The 16211-nt window shown below is 44.7% G+C and overlaps 1 protein-coding gene across 5 annotated transcripts in view; it reads left to right on the forward strand.

Annotated features, from left to right (window-relative positions):
• LOC127536166 (zinc finger protein OZF-like) overlaps positions 1 to 16211 on the forward strand; it is a 66723-nt gene that overhangs the window by 19666 nt on the left and 30846 nt on the right. For 4 of the 5 annotated variants that reach the window (XM_051955790.1, XM_051955792.1, XM_051955793.1 and 1 more), the window contains exon 3: positions 6932 to 8386. The exons of the other annotated variant lie outside the window; for it this stretch is intronic. In XM_051955790.1, coding sequence (XP_051811750.1) covers positions 6932 to 8386 — 1455 coding nt within the window. The remainder of the gene's footprint in view (positions 1 to 6931; positions 8387 to 16211) is intronic. 5 annotated transcript variants of the gene reach the window in all.

Here is a 16211-nt window from a genome sequence, read left to right on the forward strand (position 1 = left end):
AGTATGTTATGTTTAGTGATGAAGTCTTACGTAAAATATTTTTTCCATTATTTTTGAAAATTGTGAAAGCAAAGAAACTGGTCTATAATTAGAGAGAATGTGACAATCTCCTGCCTTATAACAGGGTATGACTTTCGCTGTTTTCATTTTCCATGGAAAAACACCAGTTTTCAGGGATTGGTTGCGTACACAGTGCTCGATTTAGACGGTCGCCAGATCGCCGCGATGATAGGAGATTGATGACATCATACGAATTTGCTGCCTCCATGAAGAAAACATGATACGCGGTTCAGCCCACCCGAGCGCTCGACTTGGACGGTCGCCGGGTCGCCATTTGCGACTAAAAACGTCGCAGATGGCGACAGAAGAGTGTTTTCCAGAGTAGTGCTGTACATGACCTGGTTCATTCTCCCTGTTCCACCCAGACTGAAACTACCCCAGATGTTCACTGGCGACCGTCTAAATCGAGCTCTGCATACATGCATAAAGGGTTTTACCACACAGTCAATTATTTGCTTAACCAATGACATGTCAATACCATCACAATCTGTAGATTTCTTACCCTTAAAACTTTTCACAATATCAATAATTTCTTTTTCATTTGTTCCTTTTAAAAACATGGGTTCAGTAACTTGTATGTTTTTACTTTCGACCTCATTTCTGTCACCCAAACTTATGTCTCTTGCTAAAGCAGGACCAACACTGACAAAATATTCATTAAATTCCTTTGAGGCCGAAGTCATATAATTTATAATCTCATTTTTTGGGGTTACAAAATAATTTGAATATCCTTTTTTCCCCATCTCTGTTTCTAGTAATTTCATTCAGTAGTTTCCATGTATGTCTGATGTTATCCTTGTTTTTTTCCCAGTAATTTATTGTAATAAATCTTTTTGCTGTCTCTTATAATCCTTGTCAGCTTATTTTTGTATGTCTTATATTTCAATTCTGCTTCATTTGTTCTCTTCATTAAAAACTCTTTATATATTAATTGGTTTTTTTTTTTACATGAACTTAATATATCGTTTGTAAGCCAAGATTTTTCAGCAGCTTTCTGGTTTACTACTTTTGTTACCAGAGGACAGTGTTTATCATACAGAGCAGCTATTATGGACAGAAATGTATCATATGCTTCGTCAACATCTTCCACATAGACTTTACCCCAGTCATGGCTCATGAGATCTGATTTAAATGAGTTAATTGCGTGCTCAGTTTTATGTCTTATTGTTTTGTACTCTACAGCACGTATCTTTTCACTACTGTGGCTCTGTATAACTGCAAACACTGGCAGATGATAAGTTCTATCATTTATAATCAATCCACTCTTGACTTCTTTGTTAATTACATTTGTAAAAATGTTGTCTATTAATGTAGCACTCTGTGTTGTGATTCTAGATGGATGTGTTATTTTGGTTATCAAGAAAATCATGGAAAATGTCTGATACCAGCTCTGAAATTAAACTCTCATGAGTTATTTTTGTTGTTGTCATTATATTTGTCCAAACAAATGTACCTTTAGTGGTACCAGGAATTAAAATGAACAAGAAATTGAGGAAAACAAGGGTGGTCTAACATTTATTTCCATGAGTATATGTTCACATTTTAGAAGTAGGCAATGCCATACCTACAATTTTTTACTGATGAAGACTAATAGCTTGGTGTAAATACATCACAAAGATGATTGTCTATTTAGATGTCTGCACAACGATGGGAACATGAGCCATGACATCTACAGAAAGACATGCAGAGCAGCCTCTGCATGCAGTATTTGCAAGGTGTCTTACAGCCAGTCTTAAACTTGCACATGACAAGATCTGGCAAGTCCTTTGAAATAGTGGCAGTTGTAGTGTAGACAGGAGTTGGTGGAGAGTCTGAGGAACCCTGCTGCCATCCCCATAGAGACGGCAAAATTGTCACATGGTGTTGGATGAGTGCCTTGCCCCGTACATGTCCACTCTAAAGAGAGACATAATTCATGATACCAAGGCCCTCCATTATTCTTAGCCATATTTATATTATGTCTCTAAACAAATTTTTCTTATCTGATAAGCTACTTGAAGGAGGTGCTGATGGAGTGCATCACTACTTGGTGGAATGTGGTGAAATGAGGGAGAGCTGTGCAGCATCCACAGTTGTGATGTTGTCCTAAGATACACCACAGAGCATCGGGACAAATCTGTCAGGATTCTGCCCCAGTTGCTGCCTTTTTGTTCCTAACCCTGACGCAACAACAGGACTACACATACGGGATCAGTAGTGTGTACTTGCAACAACCCAGTGGCATTGCCCCACAAGTTCCTCAACAGAAGAGGCTCACTCCCATGGTCTATCGGAAAGCACACATAGTGATGACTTCATGTGGCTCATTCAAATTTGAATCCAGTATAAATATTTGGTTTCATCACATTAACATGACTTTGTGCTGTTTTTGGGGGGTGCCTAGAAGGTCCCATACAGGCATTTTTTAAGCCTTCATGTTTAAAGAATTCTCGGTGTCAGAGTTTACCAGAATGCACCATTTCAGCCTATAAATTTCAAAAGTTTCTTGCATGGGAGGGTGGCCCTGCCCCCCTCACAAACGCTCCCCCCGACTCGGTCGCTCTGCTCCCTCGCTTCCAAGGATTCACTTATTTGGTAATTTCCCAATGACATGCCTGTTCCCCGGTGGCTCCCCTGGTAGCCAACCGGGCCCGGTCTCCCCGCTAGCCGGAAAACCACGCGCCAGAAGACCTGGCCGCCGAAAGCGCGGCGCCAGGAAGGAATGTAGCTCCCCGTCCCTGTCCCGGAGGAGCCCTGTGCCACCTCACCTGCAGTGCTGGAGGGGCCCTATGCCACCTCGCCTGCAGCATTGGAGTGGTCTTACACTACCTCACCTCCCGAGAGGGTCAACACCGCCACTGTTGCCGAGCGGGTCGACGCCGTCCTCCTTCCTGCCGAGGAGAGGCCCCATGCCGCTTCACTCCCGGTGGAGGAGAGGCCCCGTGCCGCTTCACTCCCGGTGGAGGAGAGGCCCCGTGCCGCTTCACTCCTGGTGTAGGAGAGGCCCCGTGCCGCTTCACTCCTAGTGGAGGAGAGGCTCCGTGCCGCCTCCCTCTCTCCTGTCCCTGTGGGAGCCATCGCCCCGACTCCTGTCCGTATGGGGACCATCACTTTGTCTTCTGTTCATTCGGGGGCCACCGTCCCGTTACCAGTCTTTGCGGGGCCCATCGCCCCATCTTCTGTTCCTGTGGGGCCCACTGCCCTGTCTTCTGTTCCTGTGGGGCCCACTGCCCCGTTTTCTGTTCCCGTGGAGCCCATTGCCCCGTCTTCTGTTCCTGTGGGGCCCATTGCCCCGTCTTCTGTTCCTGTGGGGCCCATCGCCCCGTTTTCTGTTCCTGTGGGGCCCATCGCCCCGTTTTCTGTTCCTGTGGGGCCCATCGCCCCTTCTCCGGTCCATGTGGGCCCTGCAGCGTTGAGGCTCCCAGCCTCCCCTGCAGCTTTAAGAAAGCCAAGAGCTTTCCCTGTAGCCTTGAAGGAGCTAGATGCGCTCCCTGCAGCTTTAAAAGAACCAGAAGCTCCCCCTGCAGCTTTAAAGGAACCAGAAGCTCCCCCTGCAGCTTTAAAGGAACCAGAAGCTCCCTCTGCAGCTTTAAAGGAACCAGAAGCTCCCCCTGCAGCTTTGACAGAGCTTAAAGCTCCCCCTGCAGCCTTGCTGGAGCTTAAAGCTCCCCCTGCAGCTTTGACAGAGCTTAAAGCTCCTCCCGTGGCCTTAAAAAAAAGCTAAAAGCTCCCCCCGCAGCCTTAAAGGAGCTGAAAGCTCCCCCTGCAGTGTTAAAGGAGCTAAGGGCTGCAGCCTTGAGGAAGCCAAGAGCTTCCCCTGCAGCTTTAAAGAGGTTTCCCGCCTCTCCTGCAGTTTTAAAGAAGCTAAGAGCTTTGACGAGGTGAAACGCCTCCCCCGAGTCCTTGACGAGGCGAAACGCCTCCCCCGAGTCCTGAAGAGGCATAACGCCTCCCCTGAACCCTCAAGGGGGCGTAGCGCCTCCTCGGCAGCCTTGAGGAGACGTAGTGCCTCCTCCCGAACCCAGAAGAGGTTAAGCGCCTCTCCACCAGCCCTGAGAAGGAGAAACACCACCCCAACACTAGGTGGCGCCCCTGCAGTGGTGGTCTCCTTGCCCCCGTTTTCAGTCCCAGGTCCAGCCCAGTTCCCTGAGAAATCCCCAGTCCCATTTTTAATTCCGTCCCCAGTTCAGCTCCCCGAAAGATCCCCAGTCCTTTGTTTAGTTCAGTCCCCAGCTCTTTGTTTTGTTCAGTCCCCAGTCTCTTTCCACGAAGAAGCCCCAGTTCCAGCCCTACCCCCCGTGGGGTCCCCAATTCCGAGTCCAGTCCTGTCCTCAATCCTACCCCTCGAGGGGTCCTCAGTTCCAAGTCCAGTCCTGTCCTCAGTCCCGAGTCCCGTTCAGTCCCCAGTCCTGCTCCCAGAGGCCCCCCGAGGGGCCCCCGGACCCAGCTCTGCCCCCGGAGGGGCCCCCCAGCTCCTGCTCTGCCCCTGGAGGGGTCCCCAGCTCCAGCGTCGCCCTTGGAGGGGCCCCCGGCTCCAGCTCTGCCCCCGGAGGGGCCCCCGGCTCCAGCTCTGCCCCCGGAGGGGCCCCGCCGCTGTTGCCGGTTCCCAGTCGGGCCCCTGGAAGGTCCTCGTCGGTCCAGCTGCCGGTTCGCAGTTCAGCTCCCGGAGGGTCCTTGTCGGTCAAGCTGCCGGTTCGCAGTCCGGCCCCCCGAGGGTTTCTCGTCGGTCCAGCTGCCGGTTCCCAGTCTGGCCCTCCGAGGGTCCTTGTCACGTACGCCGCTGACGGTCTCCAGAGTGGTATCGCTGCCTTCGCCGACGGCCTCCAGAGTGGTTTCGCTGCCGTCGCCGACGGCTCTCAGAGTGTCTTCGCCGCCGTCTTCGACGGTCCTCAGAGTGTCTTGGCCACCGTCCCTGACGGCCTTCAGAGTGTCTTCGCCGCCATCGTCCCCGACGGATTTCAGAGCGCCTTCGCCACCGTCGTCCCCGTCGTCCCCGACGGCCTTCATAGCGCCTCCAGGTTGCTCTCGCCTTAGTCATTTGATTCGCCGTGTAAAAGCACCTTTTGTAGCCCTGTCTTTTGTCACTGTTTAGTTTTCGCTTTAGCCACTTCAGTCCCGTTTTCAGTTTGTAGATGCTTTAATTAATAAACCCTTTTTTTCTTTTTTCATTTCTGTTAGTACCTGCACTTGGGTTCTCCACCCCACAATCCTGACAAAATCTCTGGAGCATGGGTGTCTGACCTGGACTATGGTAGCTGATTGTTTGTCTGAGGACTTTCATTTCATGCTAAGCTATCGTGGGGCTGGTAGTCAACTCTGTGAACAGTGGCAACATGTATGATTTTGATGGGTGAAGTAGCCTCTGTAATACAATAGCATTTTTGCAGCTTTTGTGCTCCATGGCAGGATTTTAACTCATCACCTGCACTACATACTGACTCGCCCTAGATCTTATCTATAGCTTTTTTTTTAAACATGATTGCAGTTACTGTCATCTTCCCCCTGGATAGAGCTCTGTCGCATTTGGAGAAGCCTGCAAGTTCTGCGAGAATCATGTTCTATGATTTCTCCAGTGTTTTTAATACGATTCAGCCAGACAAGCTGGAGGTCACAGGAGTGGATCACCACCTCTTGGGTAGGATAATGGACTACCTCACAGACAGACCATAGTTTGTGAGGACACAGGACTGTGAGTCTGACGTGGTGGTCTGCAGCACAGGGGCCCCACAGGGAATGGTCTTGGCTCGGTTTCTTTTCACCCGGTACACTGCAGACTTCATGGACCACTCAGCCAGCTGTCATCTGCAGAAGTTCTCTGATGACTCTGCAGTCATCAGTCTCATCTCAGATGATGATGATTGGGAGTACATGGAACTGAACCAGGACTTTGAGGACTGGTGCCAGGAAATGACAAGTAAAGTCACTCTGATGACACAATTTTTATGTAAAATGTGCATCTTTACCCCCAGTTGTCATGGTCAAGGGAAAGCTGTTGGTATTTTAAACTCTAAACCTATTTTATTGGATTCTTTGACCCCAAAAATGTACACTTAGCACCAAGGTTGTCATTATATCTATAACAGAAGCAAAGATATGGGCTCTAGAGGATTTTCAGCACAGTGGCGGCCATTTTTGAAAAAATGTGTTTATTTCCAATACAAAGGGTGATCTCACTTCTGTCTTCGGATAAATTTATTTGTATGACCCTAAATTACTTCCATACCAAAGGGGACCTTTGCATCATGACTTGAAGTCAAAAGCCTATTTTTTGGGCTTAACCTCCCTACTAAGAAGCTGTTTCTTTTTTGTTTGAGGCCAAACTAATTGCTAGTAAAACATTATGCAAATGTGTTGCATGGTGACGAAGATAAGTAACACACAGAAAGTCTTGTTTTTCAAGCCAGGTGTTCAGGAAGGTAAGGAGCAGCATATTCTTTGGCTGAGAATAGCACTTTTGAGCTTTGTGAGTTTGCAGGCCTTTTTCCTTCTCAAGACATTCAGACAGTTGAAACCAGAAGTTTACTTATACTGTATAAAATGGCACATAACCTTGTTTTTTTGTTGTTGTTGTTTTTCAACAATGTCTGACATAAAATCAAATGACGCTCCTCCAGTTTTAGGTCATTTAGGATTGCCAAAATTATATCTGTTTGCTAAATGCCAGAATAACGAAAGAGAGTCATGCGATCTTTCTAAAAATGGACCGCTGCGGACTTATCGGGACTTATCAGTTGGAAACCATCCAAAGAACAGTTGGTTAAAGGGTGTGGGGGTGTTTGCAAGTCCCATCAATTCTTGCCGTCTGCTACATTCGCGTTCTCTGAGTGCTTTTCTTGTTTCGCAGCTGCATTTAAATCACTGCCTCTGTTTGTGTCTTTGTCTGTTTCTACAGAAACATGAAAGCAGCAGTCAAGTGAGACATCAGAAATCTGCAGAGGAAAACAATGGGTCCCCAACAACAACAACCAGAGATGAATCACTTAGTTGTGAGCAATGCAGCAAGACTTTTATCACAGCAAGAAAGCTAAGAATTCACAAACGCATTCACAGTGGAGTTAAAACGTTCAGCTGTGATCAGTGTAAGAAGACTTTTACTCGCAAGAGTCTTTTAACAAGACACCAACTCATTCATAGTGGAGTTAAGCCATTCAGCTGTGACCAGTGTGGGAAGACTTTTACTCACAAGAGTCATTTAACAAGACACCAACTCATTCACATTGGAGTTAAACCATTCAGCTGTGACCAATGTGGGAAGACTTTTACTACCAAGAGTAGTTTAATAACACATCAACTCATTCACAGTGGAGTTAAACCATTCAGGTGTTACCAGTGTAAGAAGACTTTCACTCAAAAGAGTAGTTTAACAACACATCAACTCATTCACAGTGGAGTTAAAGCATTCAGCTGTGACCAGTGTGGGAAGACTTTTACTCACAAGAGTCATTTAACAAGACACCAACTCATTCATAGTGGAGTTAAACCATTCAGCTGTGACCAGTGTGGGAAGACTTTTACTCACAAGAGTCATTTAACAAGACACCAACTCATTCACAGTGGAGTTAAACCATTCAGCTGTGACCAATGTGGGAAGACTTTTACTACCAAGAGTAGTTTAACAACACATCAACTCATTCACAGTGGAGTTAAACCATTCAGTTGTTACCAGTGTAAGAAGACTTTCACTCAAAAGAGTAGTTTAACAACACACCAACTCATTCACAGTGGAGTTAAAGCATTCAGCTGTGACCAGTGTGGGAAGACTTTTACTCACAAGAGTCATTTAACAAGACACCAACTCATTCATAGTGGAGTTAAAGCATTCAGCTGTGACCAGTGTGGGAAGACTTTTACTCACAAGAGTCATTTAACAAGACACCAACTCGTTCACAATGGAGGTGAACCATTCCACTGTGATCAGTGTGTGAAAACCGTTACTGGACATAAACAGTTGTTGATCCGTCAATGCCCCCACTCTGGTAGAAAGCGGTACCACTGTGACTACTGTGAAAAAACTTTCAAGCGCCATGGGAGCCTAAAACGTCATCAACACCAATTCCACACTGGATATAATGTGTTCGTATGTGATTACTGTGGCAAACCATTTGTACAGTATGCACAGTTAAAAGCCCATGAAGTGACCCACACCGGGGTTAAACCATACCTTTGTGACCAGTGTGGGAAAGGCTACCGCTGCATTCAACACCTCAAAGCTCACCAATGTGTCCACACTGGGAAGAGACCATACAGATGTGACGAGTGTAAGAAGACTTTTACAACTTTGGGTTCCCTGAAACAACACGAGCAGATCCACAGCAGAAAGAATGCATTCAATCGGTGTCACAGTGAGGTATGTAAGGTTGTCTCAGCAACAGTGTGCACACAATTATGCATTGGATATTTTGGATATTGTTATGAAATTTAGTGAGATACTGTTTTGAACAACTGTGGCCAGTCTTGACACAGAAATTTGGTCCAAGTTGATCTGGAGATGTAGGTAAGATTGGGAATTGTGACGTGATCAGCATCAGCACAAACTTGTTCTCACCACATAATGTTGAAAAGATATGACATCAGTGTTAAATCTTCTACTGGGATGTTGGATATTTAGCCAATATAAACCCAGCTTCACTGGTCAGTTTCTTGCTGGCCTCACGTCTGTGAGTGTCAAGTGTTCTCCCACTTTCAATGACGGGTGATTATCACTGATAGTTTGTTCTTAGAGTTTGTGTGCAGTTTCTGCACTTGAAAAAGGCTGTTTCACGTACCCAGAGTTTGAGCAGGACTCCACTCATAAATCAGACAGTTGCTCTCTTTTTTTCCCTCTTTTATTTTGCAGTGGTCATAAAGTCATGGGTTACAAAGGTGGCAACTTCCATCAGTTGATACTAGTGATGTGTCACGGCCGAGTGGGGTATGTCTCTCAGATTGAAGCCTTTAAAATAGAATTAAGTTGGATAGTTTGGATTACAATGATTAAAACTGACAGCGCCACCTAGTAAGGGACTAGGACCCGTTTTAAAAGAGGTTCTTAACCCAGAGGTGAGCAGTGCATAACAACAGAGGGTAAAACAATTCTTTTCATTCCAATAAATTTATTCACCTAAAAAATAACATTTAAGAATAAACAATCAAAAAATACCAATAAAAAGTTAAGAAGCTAAAAATTCTTAAAATCAAGTCACTACGGAATGGGTGACCACTGGACTCGTCATGCGGGGCCTTTTCTTTGACGAGGGTTGAGGGGGAGCTTCTCCAGTCCTCAGGGGCCACGGTGCTGCGTCTCGCGATCACGCAGGCTCTGGAGCCTGGGAGAAAGAGAGGATCTGCCAGTGGGGGAAGTAATAACAGGACCCACACGTCTCCCTCCCGTGTGTGGCGACTCACCGGGTCTGGGCGGCGATATCCAAGCCGCCCAGTATGCCGCAAACACGCGTTGAGCACTGCCGTGCGTTCCAGACCTGGCCCCACTTTACGGCTGCCGTGCGTCTCTCTCTCGCTCTTCGGTCGTCCTGTCTCTGTGCTGGTGCTGTGCGCCCTTGTTTCAGCCTAGTAGTCCGCCCTGGTGCTCGTCATACACCGCCGCTCTTGCCCGGTTATCTATCGTTCTGCCGCCCAGTACTGCCTGTTCCTCTGCTCTGTCTGCTTCCTGCCGGCTCTCGCCGTGCTGCCTCTCTGTTTGCCGTTGATCATCTCTTTTGTTTGCTGCCACTGCCCCAGATGCTGTCCTGCGTAATCAACTGATTGGCAGCAGGTGCACTCAGCCAATGTCCACAGTCTGTTCCTGGTACACAGCTGCAGGTAGTGGGGGTGACCTGAACTCAATTAAAAAACAAAAAGAATATACAAAGAAAAACACCACCGCAAAACATGCAATTTGGCAAACTAACAGAAATCAAGCAATAATTTCACAGCAAAATATAAAGAAACCACACACCAGATAACCATGCAAATAAAGGTAATCACAATAAATAAAAGGCCATATTCCCACAGATGCACGATATTAAAATTTCTGGCCGATACCGATATTAATGTTTCTGATATCACCGATAACTGATATTACGGATGTTGATATTCATGTATGTATAACTTTCTGCTGAAATGTGGATGAGAAGGAACTTCATAACGGGGCTCTATCACCTAAAATAGGAAATATATTTTCATGTGATTGCTTTTTTTAAAAACAATACTATTTAGTTAGGCTCTTGTTTACCAGCATAAATATTCTAGTAGGCTAAAAAAATACACAATCTAGTCATTTATCTGTAGCAAAGAGCACAGCAATAATGTAAAGTTAATGGAAGCTTACCTTCATCAGTTTAAAACCTCAGTTCTTAACAACAGAGCATGGCCGTAGATCTGCTGCTATGAAAACACCATGGACTTGGTTATTGCTTTCGACCGTTCTGAATTGCTAGGCTGGGTTTGATGAAATGATGTTGGGAGGATCGTTTGTACAGTTCTCTGTTTTTTCCTAGCAGCAGGGATAGCTACGCTTGTATGGTGCTTTTTCTAATGTGTGTCTTAAGTTTGATGTGTTGCTGGATGCAGCTGAGGACCGCTTCACAGTGTCGGCATACAGCTTTCGTCTTGTCCACTTGTTTATCTACTTTTTCTTCACTGGGAAACCGAAGTGATCCCAAACAGGTGATTTTAATGACGCCGGAGCGTCTTCCAGCTCCAGCTTGTTCTCGTTGTTGCTAGCATTAGCCATGAAGCACCGGTGTTGTGCCAAATCATGCCTGCCCGTCGAGCTCTGCGTGTAGGTCCAAGCTTTCATGTAGTGTCTTTCCATTATCAAGAAGTACTGTGCCGTAAAAAACCGTTTGGTGTCTCATAGTTTCCATTTTAGCGGAGTGGGTGCGCTTCCCCGACCTACATGCAGATCTTGGCGGGCAGGCACAACTCGGCACAACACCGGCAGGAGAATAAACGATCCATCACATGCTGTGGTTCCCTGGAAACTCCTACTTGTTTTTAGTTCCGCAATACTGCGCGACTTTGAGCCGGAGAAGGTCCACCGCAGCTGTGGGCACTACGAAGTTTTAGGTTTGTGTATATTTGTGTATTGTGTATATTCTTAATAGTCCTAAAATATTCGGACGGCGGTACACCTCTTTACCGAACAGTTCGGTACGAATACGTGTACCGTTACACCCCTAGTAAGTACTGTGAGAACCTGAAGACTATTCAAAAGAAGCCCATTCCAAATTAGACCACATAGTCTTTATTATGTAATGAATGTAAAACATATTTCAACATGTTTTAACATATTTAACGTCAAGTGCAGGATCATTTCAGTAAAACCATCTGTGAAATAGCAGCAGTATCAAATGTAAAGGAAATAGGCCCTGACTGTCACGATCTCAGAAGGCGGATCCTAACAGAAAGCCACACTATCAAGGCCGGTGGAACTGAGGAGTTTTATTGTAAAGGGGGTGAATAGTGGCTCGGTGGGGGGAAACCAGGGTGCAGGAGCGGGGAGCGGCTGATGTAGTGGGGGGCTAGGTGCCCAGCGGGTGGCGAGGGGTTCGGAGGAGGCGGAACGTCAGGCTCTGATGAACCGGGGGGCCGAGGTGTTAGGTTTGGCCGGGTAGAGGAGGACGTCTCACCGGTGGTGTTCTAGGAGGTTCTGGGAGGTAAGGAGCAGCCGGTTGTGTTGTGGGTTCCAGCGAACGGGGAGGGAAGCAGGTCGGGGTTCCAGGGAGGGGTCCAGGCAGAAGGGGGGATCCAGATGGAGGGAAACCGGTGCCGAATGGGTAGGGGAAAGCGAACGAGGGTTCTGGGTGGCGGAGATCCCGGACAGCTGGGTCTGGGTGAAGGCTGAAGGTAATGGTGAAGGGGGAACCGAAACTATTCCGCTGCGCCAAAGAAGCCGAGAGTTTCTTTAGTGACCTGTCTTCAGGATTAGAGACGTAAGACTTTCCTCAGTGTGTGACTGACTGTCTCTCTGGATTTTGATTATGTTTTGGAATGTCTTTCAACTTTACCAGACTGTCATGAGCGTGCTCAGACAGACGAGGATCTTTGTTTGCCGTAAAGGGACTGTTGGAAATCACACCGTAAAGAGGCAGTACGTTTGGAGTAAAAGTATGAATTGAACTGTTTTATTCTTTTTCTCAGTGGGACATTTTATTTATTTTGTCGGACTTAAGATACAGCGTATGAACTGATAATAAAAGTTAGCATAGTAGTCAGTGCCTGCAGGCATCCTCTTTTTTTTTATGATTGCCCTCGTGACCAATTGTTTTCCTGCGGTGTGTGTGTGCGTGCATAAGGAGTGTGAATGTTTATGTTTATTTGTTGTTTCGTGTGCAGTCATTGGTCCTGTCTTGTGTTTTTGTCTGTTGCTTGGTTGTTTGTCAGTCCATTTGTTTGTCTGTCTGTGGCCCTTTCACTTTGATCATACACTTTCCACCCAGTGCCATGTTTCTGAGACAAAGTTATGCACAATTATGACAGTGACAATTCATCCTCATCTAAGGATTTGGACTTGGATTTAGATGTTCCTGAGTATTCTGATTATAAAGCTCATAGGATGAACAATATTGATCCAGACTGTAATATTTTTCAAAATATGAAAAATAATTGTGCATACTATACAAATACATCATTTAATACTACGTTTGTATTTGATAATAAGATTTCACTTTTGCATTTTAATAGCAGAAGTTTATATCGTAATTTTGAAAATATTAAAGATTATTTGTCTCAATTTCAATTACCCTTTAATATAATAGCAGTCTCAGAGACATGGCTAAATGAATAAAGAGGCTTTGACTTTAAAATGAATAGCTATGAAATGTTTTATAAAAATAGACAAGAGAAGACAGGAGGGGGTGTGGCTTTATATATTGATAAAAATATTAGTTGTAAAATCCTCGAAGATATGACGCTAGCGGTGGAAGATTTGTTTGAATGCATAACTGTGGAAATTGTGTTGCAAGCAAGGAAGACTATACTAGTAAGTTGTATATACAGAACTCCAGGATCAGACATTAATTTATTCAGAGAGTGGGTAGAGAGATTATTTGTTGGAAAAACAAAAAAAAGACATTATACTGTGTGGCGACTATAATATAGATTTACTGAATACAAAGAAACATAAAGCTACCGAGGATTTTACTGATGCAGTGTACAGTATTAATTTGTATCCATTAATCACAAGACCAACTAGAATAACAAATCATAGCACAACTTTAATCAACAACATATTTACTAATATTTTAGATGGTAATGTGGTTAGTGGTATACTAATAAATGATACTAGTGATCATCTCCCTGTCTTTATGGTGTACAATGTGAACTATAAAATAGTCAAACAAAATCCTACCTTTACTTGCTGCAGGCTGAAATCTGAGCGGGCACTAAAAGATTTTAAAAGGAATTTACTTTCTCATGACTGGGAGGCTTTTTGTGAAGAATTAGATGTTGATGTAGCCTATAATTTGTTTATGAATATATTCATTTCACTTTATGACAAGCATTGTCCAGTGAGAAAACGTTGGGGGGAAAATGACCTAAGTACACTATGGATTACAAAAGGATTAGCAAACGCTTGTGAAAAGAAAAATTATTTATATAAACAATTTCTTAAGTATGAGACCACATAAACTGAACAAAAATATAAAAATACAAGAATAAATTAACTAATATTCTAAGAGATAGGGGAAAAAAAAGACTATTTTACTAAATTACTCAACAGCAAGAAAAATAACATTCAGGGTATGTGGAAGGTGTTGAATACTGTTATGGGAAGCAGTTCTAACAGCTCAGGTTATCCAGAGTATTTCATTGATAACAGTCAGGTAATCAGTGACAAGAAAGAAATTGTGGATAGACTTAACCAATTTTTTGTGAATATTGGCCCAGAATTAGCCGAGAAAATTGAAATGGTAAATGAGCCACTTGAGAATTTTATAGAGACTAATCCCAAACCCATGTTTCTTACTCCCACGGATGAGACTGAGTTGTTGAAGATTATCAAAGCTTGTAGTAACAAAACATCACAAGATCATAATGGTATAGATATGAGGACCGTCAAATATGTAGGAGAGGCAATTACAAAACCACTTACATACAGTGCCTTGTGAAAGTATTCGGCCCCCTTGAACTTTTCAACCTTTCGCCACATTTCAGGCTTCAAACATAAAGATATAAAATTTTAATTTTTTGTCAAGAATCAACAACAAGTGGGACACAATTGTGAAGTGGAATGAAATTTATTGGATATTTTAAACTTTTTTAACAAATAAAAACCTGAAAAGTGGGGCGTGCAATATTATTGGGCCCCTTTACTTTCAGTGCAGCAAACTCACTCCAGAAGTTCAGTGAGGATCTCTGAATGATCCAATGTTGTCCTAAATGACTGATGATGATAAATAGAATCCACCTGTGTGTAATCAAGTCTCCGTATAAATGCACCTGCTCTGTGATAGTCTCAGGGTTCTGTTTAAAGTGCAGAGAGCATCATGAAGACCAAGGAACACACCAGGCAGGTCCCAGATACTGTTGTGGAGAAGTTTAAAGCTGGATTTGGATACAAAAAGATTTCCCAAGCTTTAAACATCTCAAGGAGCACTGTGCAAGCAATCATATTGAAATGGAAGGAGTATCAGACCACTGCAAATCTACCAAGACCCGGCCGTCCCTCTAAACTTTCACCTCCAACAAGGAGAAGACTGATCAGAGATGCAGTCAAGAGGCCCATGATCACTCTGGATGAACTGCAGAGATCTACAGCTGAGGTGGGAGAGTCTGTCCATAGGACAACAATCAGTCGTACACTGCACAAATCTGGCCTTTATGGAAGAGTGGCAAGAAGAAAGCCATTTCTCAAAGATATCCATAAAAAGTCTGGTTTGAAGTTTGCCACAAGCCACCTGGGAGACACACCAAACATGTGGAAGAAGGTGCTCTGGTCAGATGAAACCAAAATCCAACTTTTAGGCCACAATGCAAAACGATATGTTTGGTGTAAAAGCAACACAGCTCATCACCCTGAACACACCATCTCCACTGTCAAACATGGTGGTGGCAGCCTCATGGTTTGGGCCTGCTTTTCTTCAGCAGGGACAGGGAAGATGGTTAAAATTGATGGGAAGATGAATGGAGCCAAATACAGGAGCATTCTGGAAGAAAACCTGTTGGAGTCTGCAAAAGACCTGAGACTGGGACGGAGATTTGTCTTCCAACAGGACAATGATCCAAAACATAAAGCCAAATCTACAATGGAATGGTTCACAAATAAACGTATCCAGGTGTTAGAATGGCCAAGTCAAAGTCCAGACCTGAATCCAATCCAGAATCTGTGGGCAGAGCTGAAGACTGCTGTTGACAAACGCTCTCCATCCAACCTCACTGAGCTCCAGCTGTTTTGCAGGAAGAATGGGCAAGAATTTCAGTCTCTGGATGTGCAAAACTGATAGAGACATACCCCAAGCGACTTGCAGCTGTAATTGCAGCAAAAGGTGGCGCTACAAAGTATTAATGCAAGGGGGCCGAATAATATTGGACGCCCCACTTTTCAGGTTTTTATTTGTTAAAAAAGTTTAAAATATCCAATAAATTTTGTTCCACTTCACGATTGTGTCCCACTTGTTGTTGATTCTTGACAAAAAATTACAATTTTATATCTTTATGTTTGAAGCCTGAAATGTGGTGAAAGGTTGAAAAGTTCAAGGGGGCCGAATACTTTCACAAGGCACTGTATTTCCATGAGTGTATGTTCACATTTTGGAAATAGGCAATGCCATACCCAATGTACCCTCTAATTTTTCATGAGTCTGAGCAAACACACAAACTCCCTGAGTGGTCCCTTGGACCACTGTGAGCACCATCAGGGTTGGAGAAGCTGATCAGGCGAGCTGGCTCTGTTGTTGGCATGAAGCTGGATTCCCTGGTGACAGTGGCAGAGAGGAGAACTTTGAACAAACTACTTGCCATCATGGATGATGGTAGCCACCCTCTGCATACGGTCATCAGGGCACAGAGAAGCCTGATCAGTGATAGGCTGCTTCTCCCCAATTGCATTACCAACCGTTTTAAGGACTCCTTTATCCCCCGAGCCATCAAGCTGTACAACTCTGCACTCAGTGGGAGGGGGAGGGGTACAGGGAGAAGAGGGGATGGGGGTGGTTGACACTGTGCATTATAATGCTCAGCAGGATATGTGG

Source organism: Acanthochromis polyacanthus, chromosome 11 (assembly GCF_021347895.1).
Source record: "Acanthochromis polyacanthus isolate Apoly-LR-REF ecotype Palm Island chromosome 11, KAUST_Apoly_ChrSc, whole genome shotgun sequence".
NCBI lineage: Eukaryota > Metazoa > Chordata > Actinopteri > Pomacentridae > Acanthochromis > Acanthochromis polyacanthus.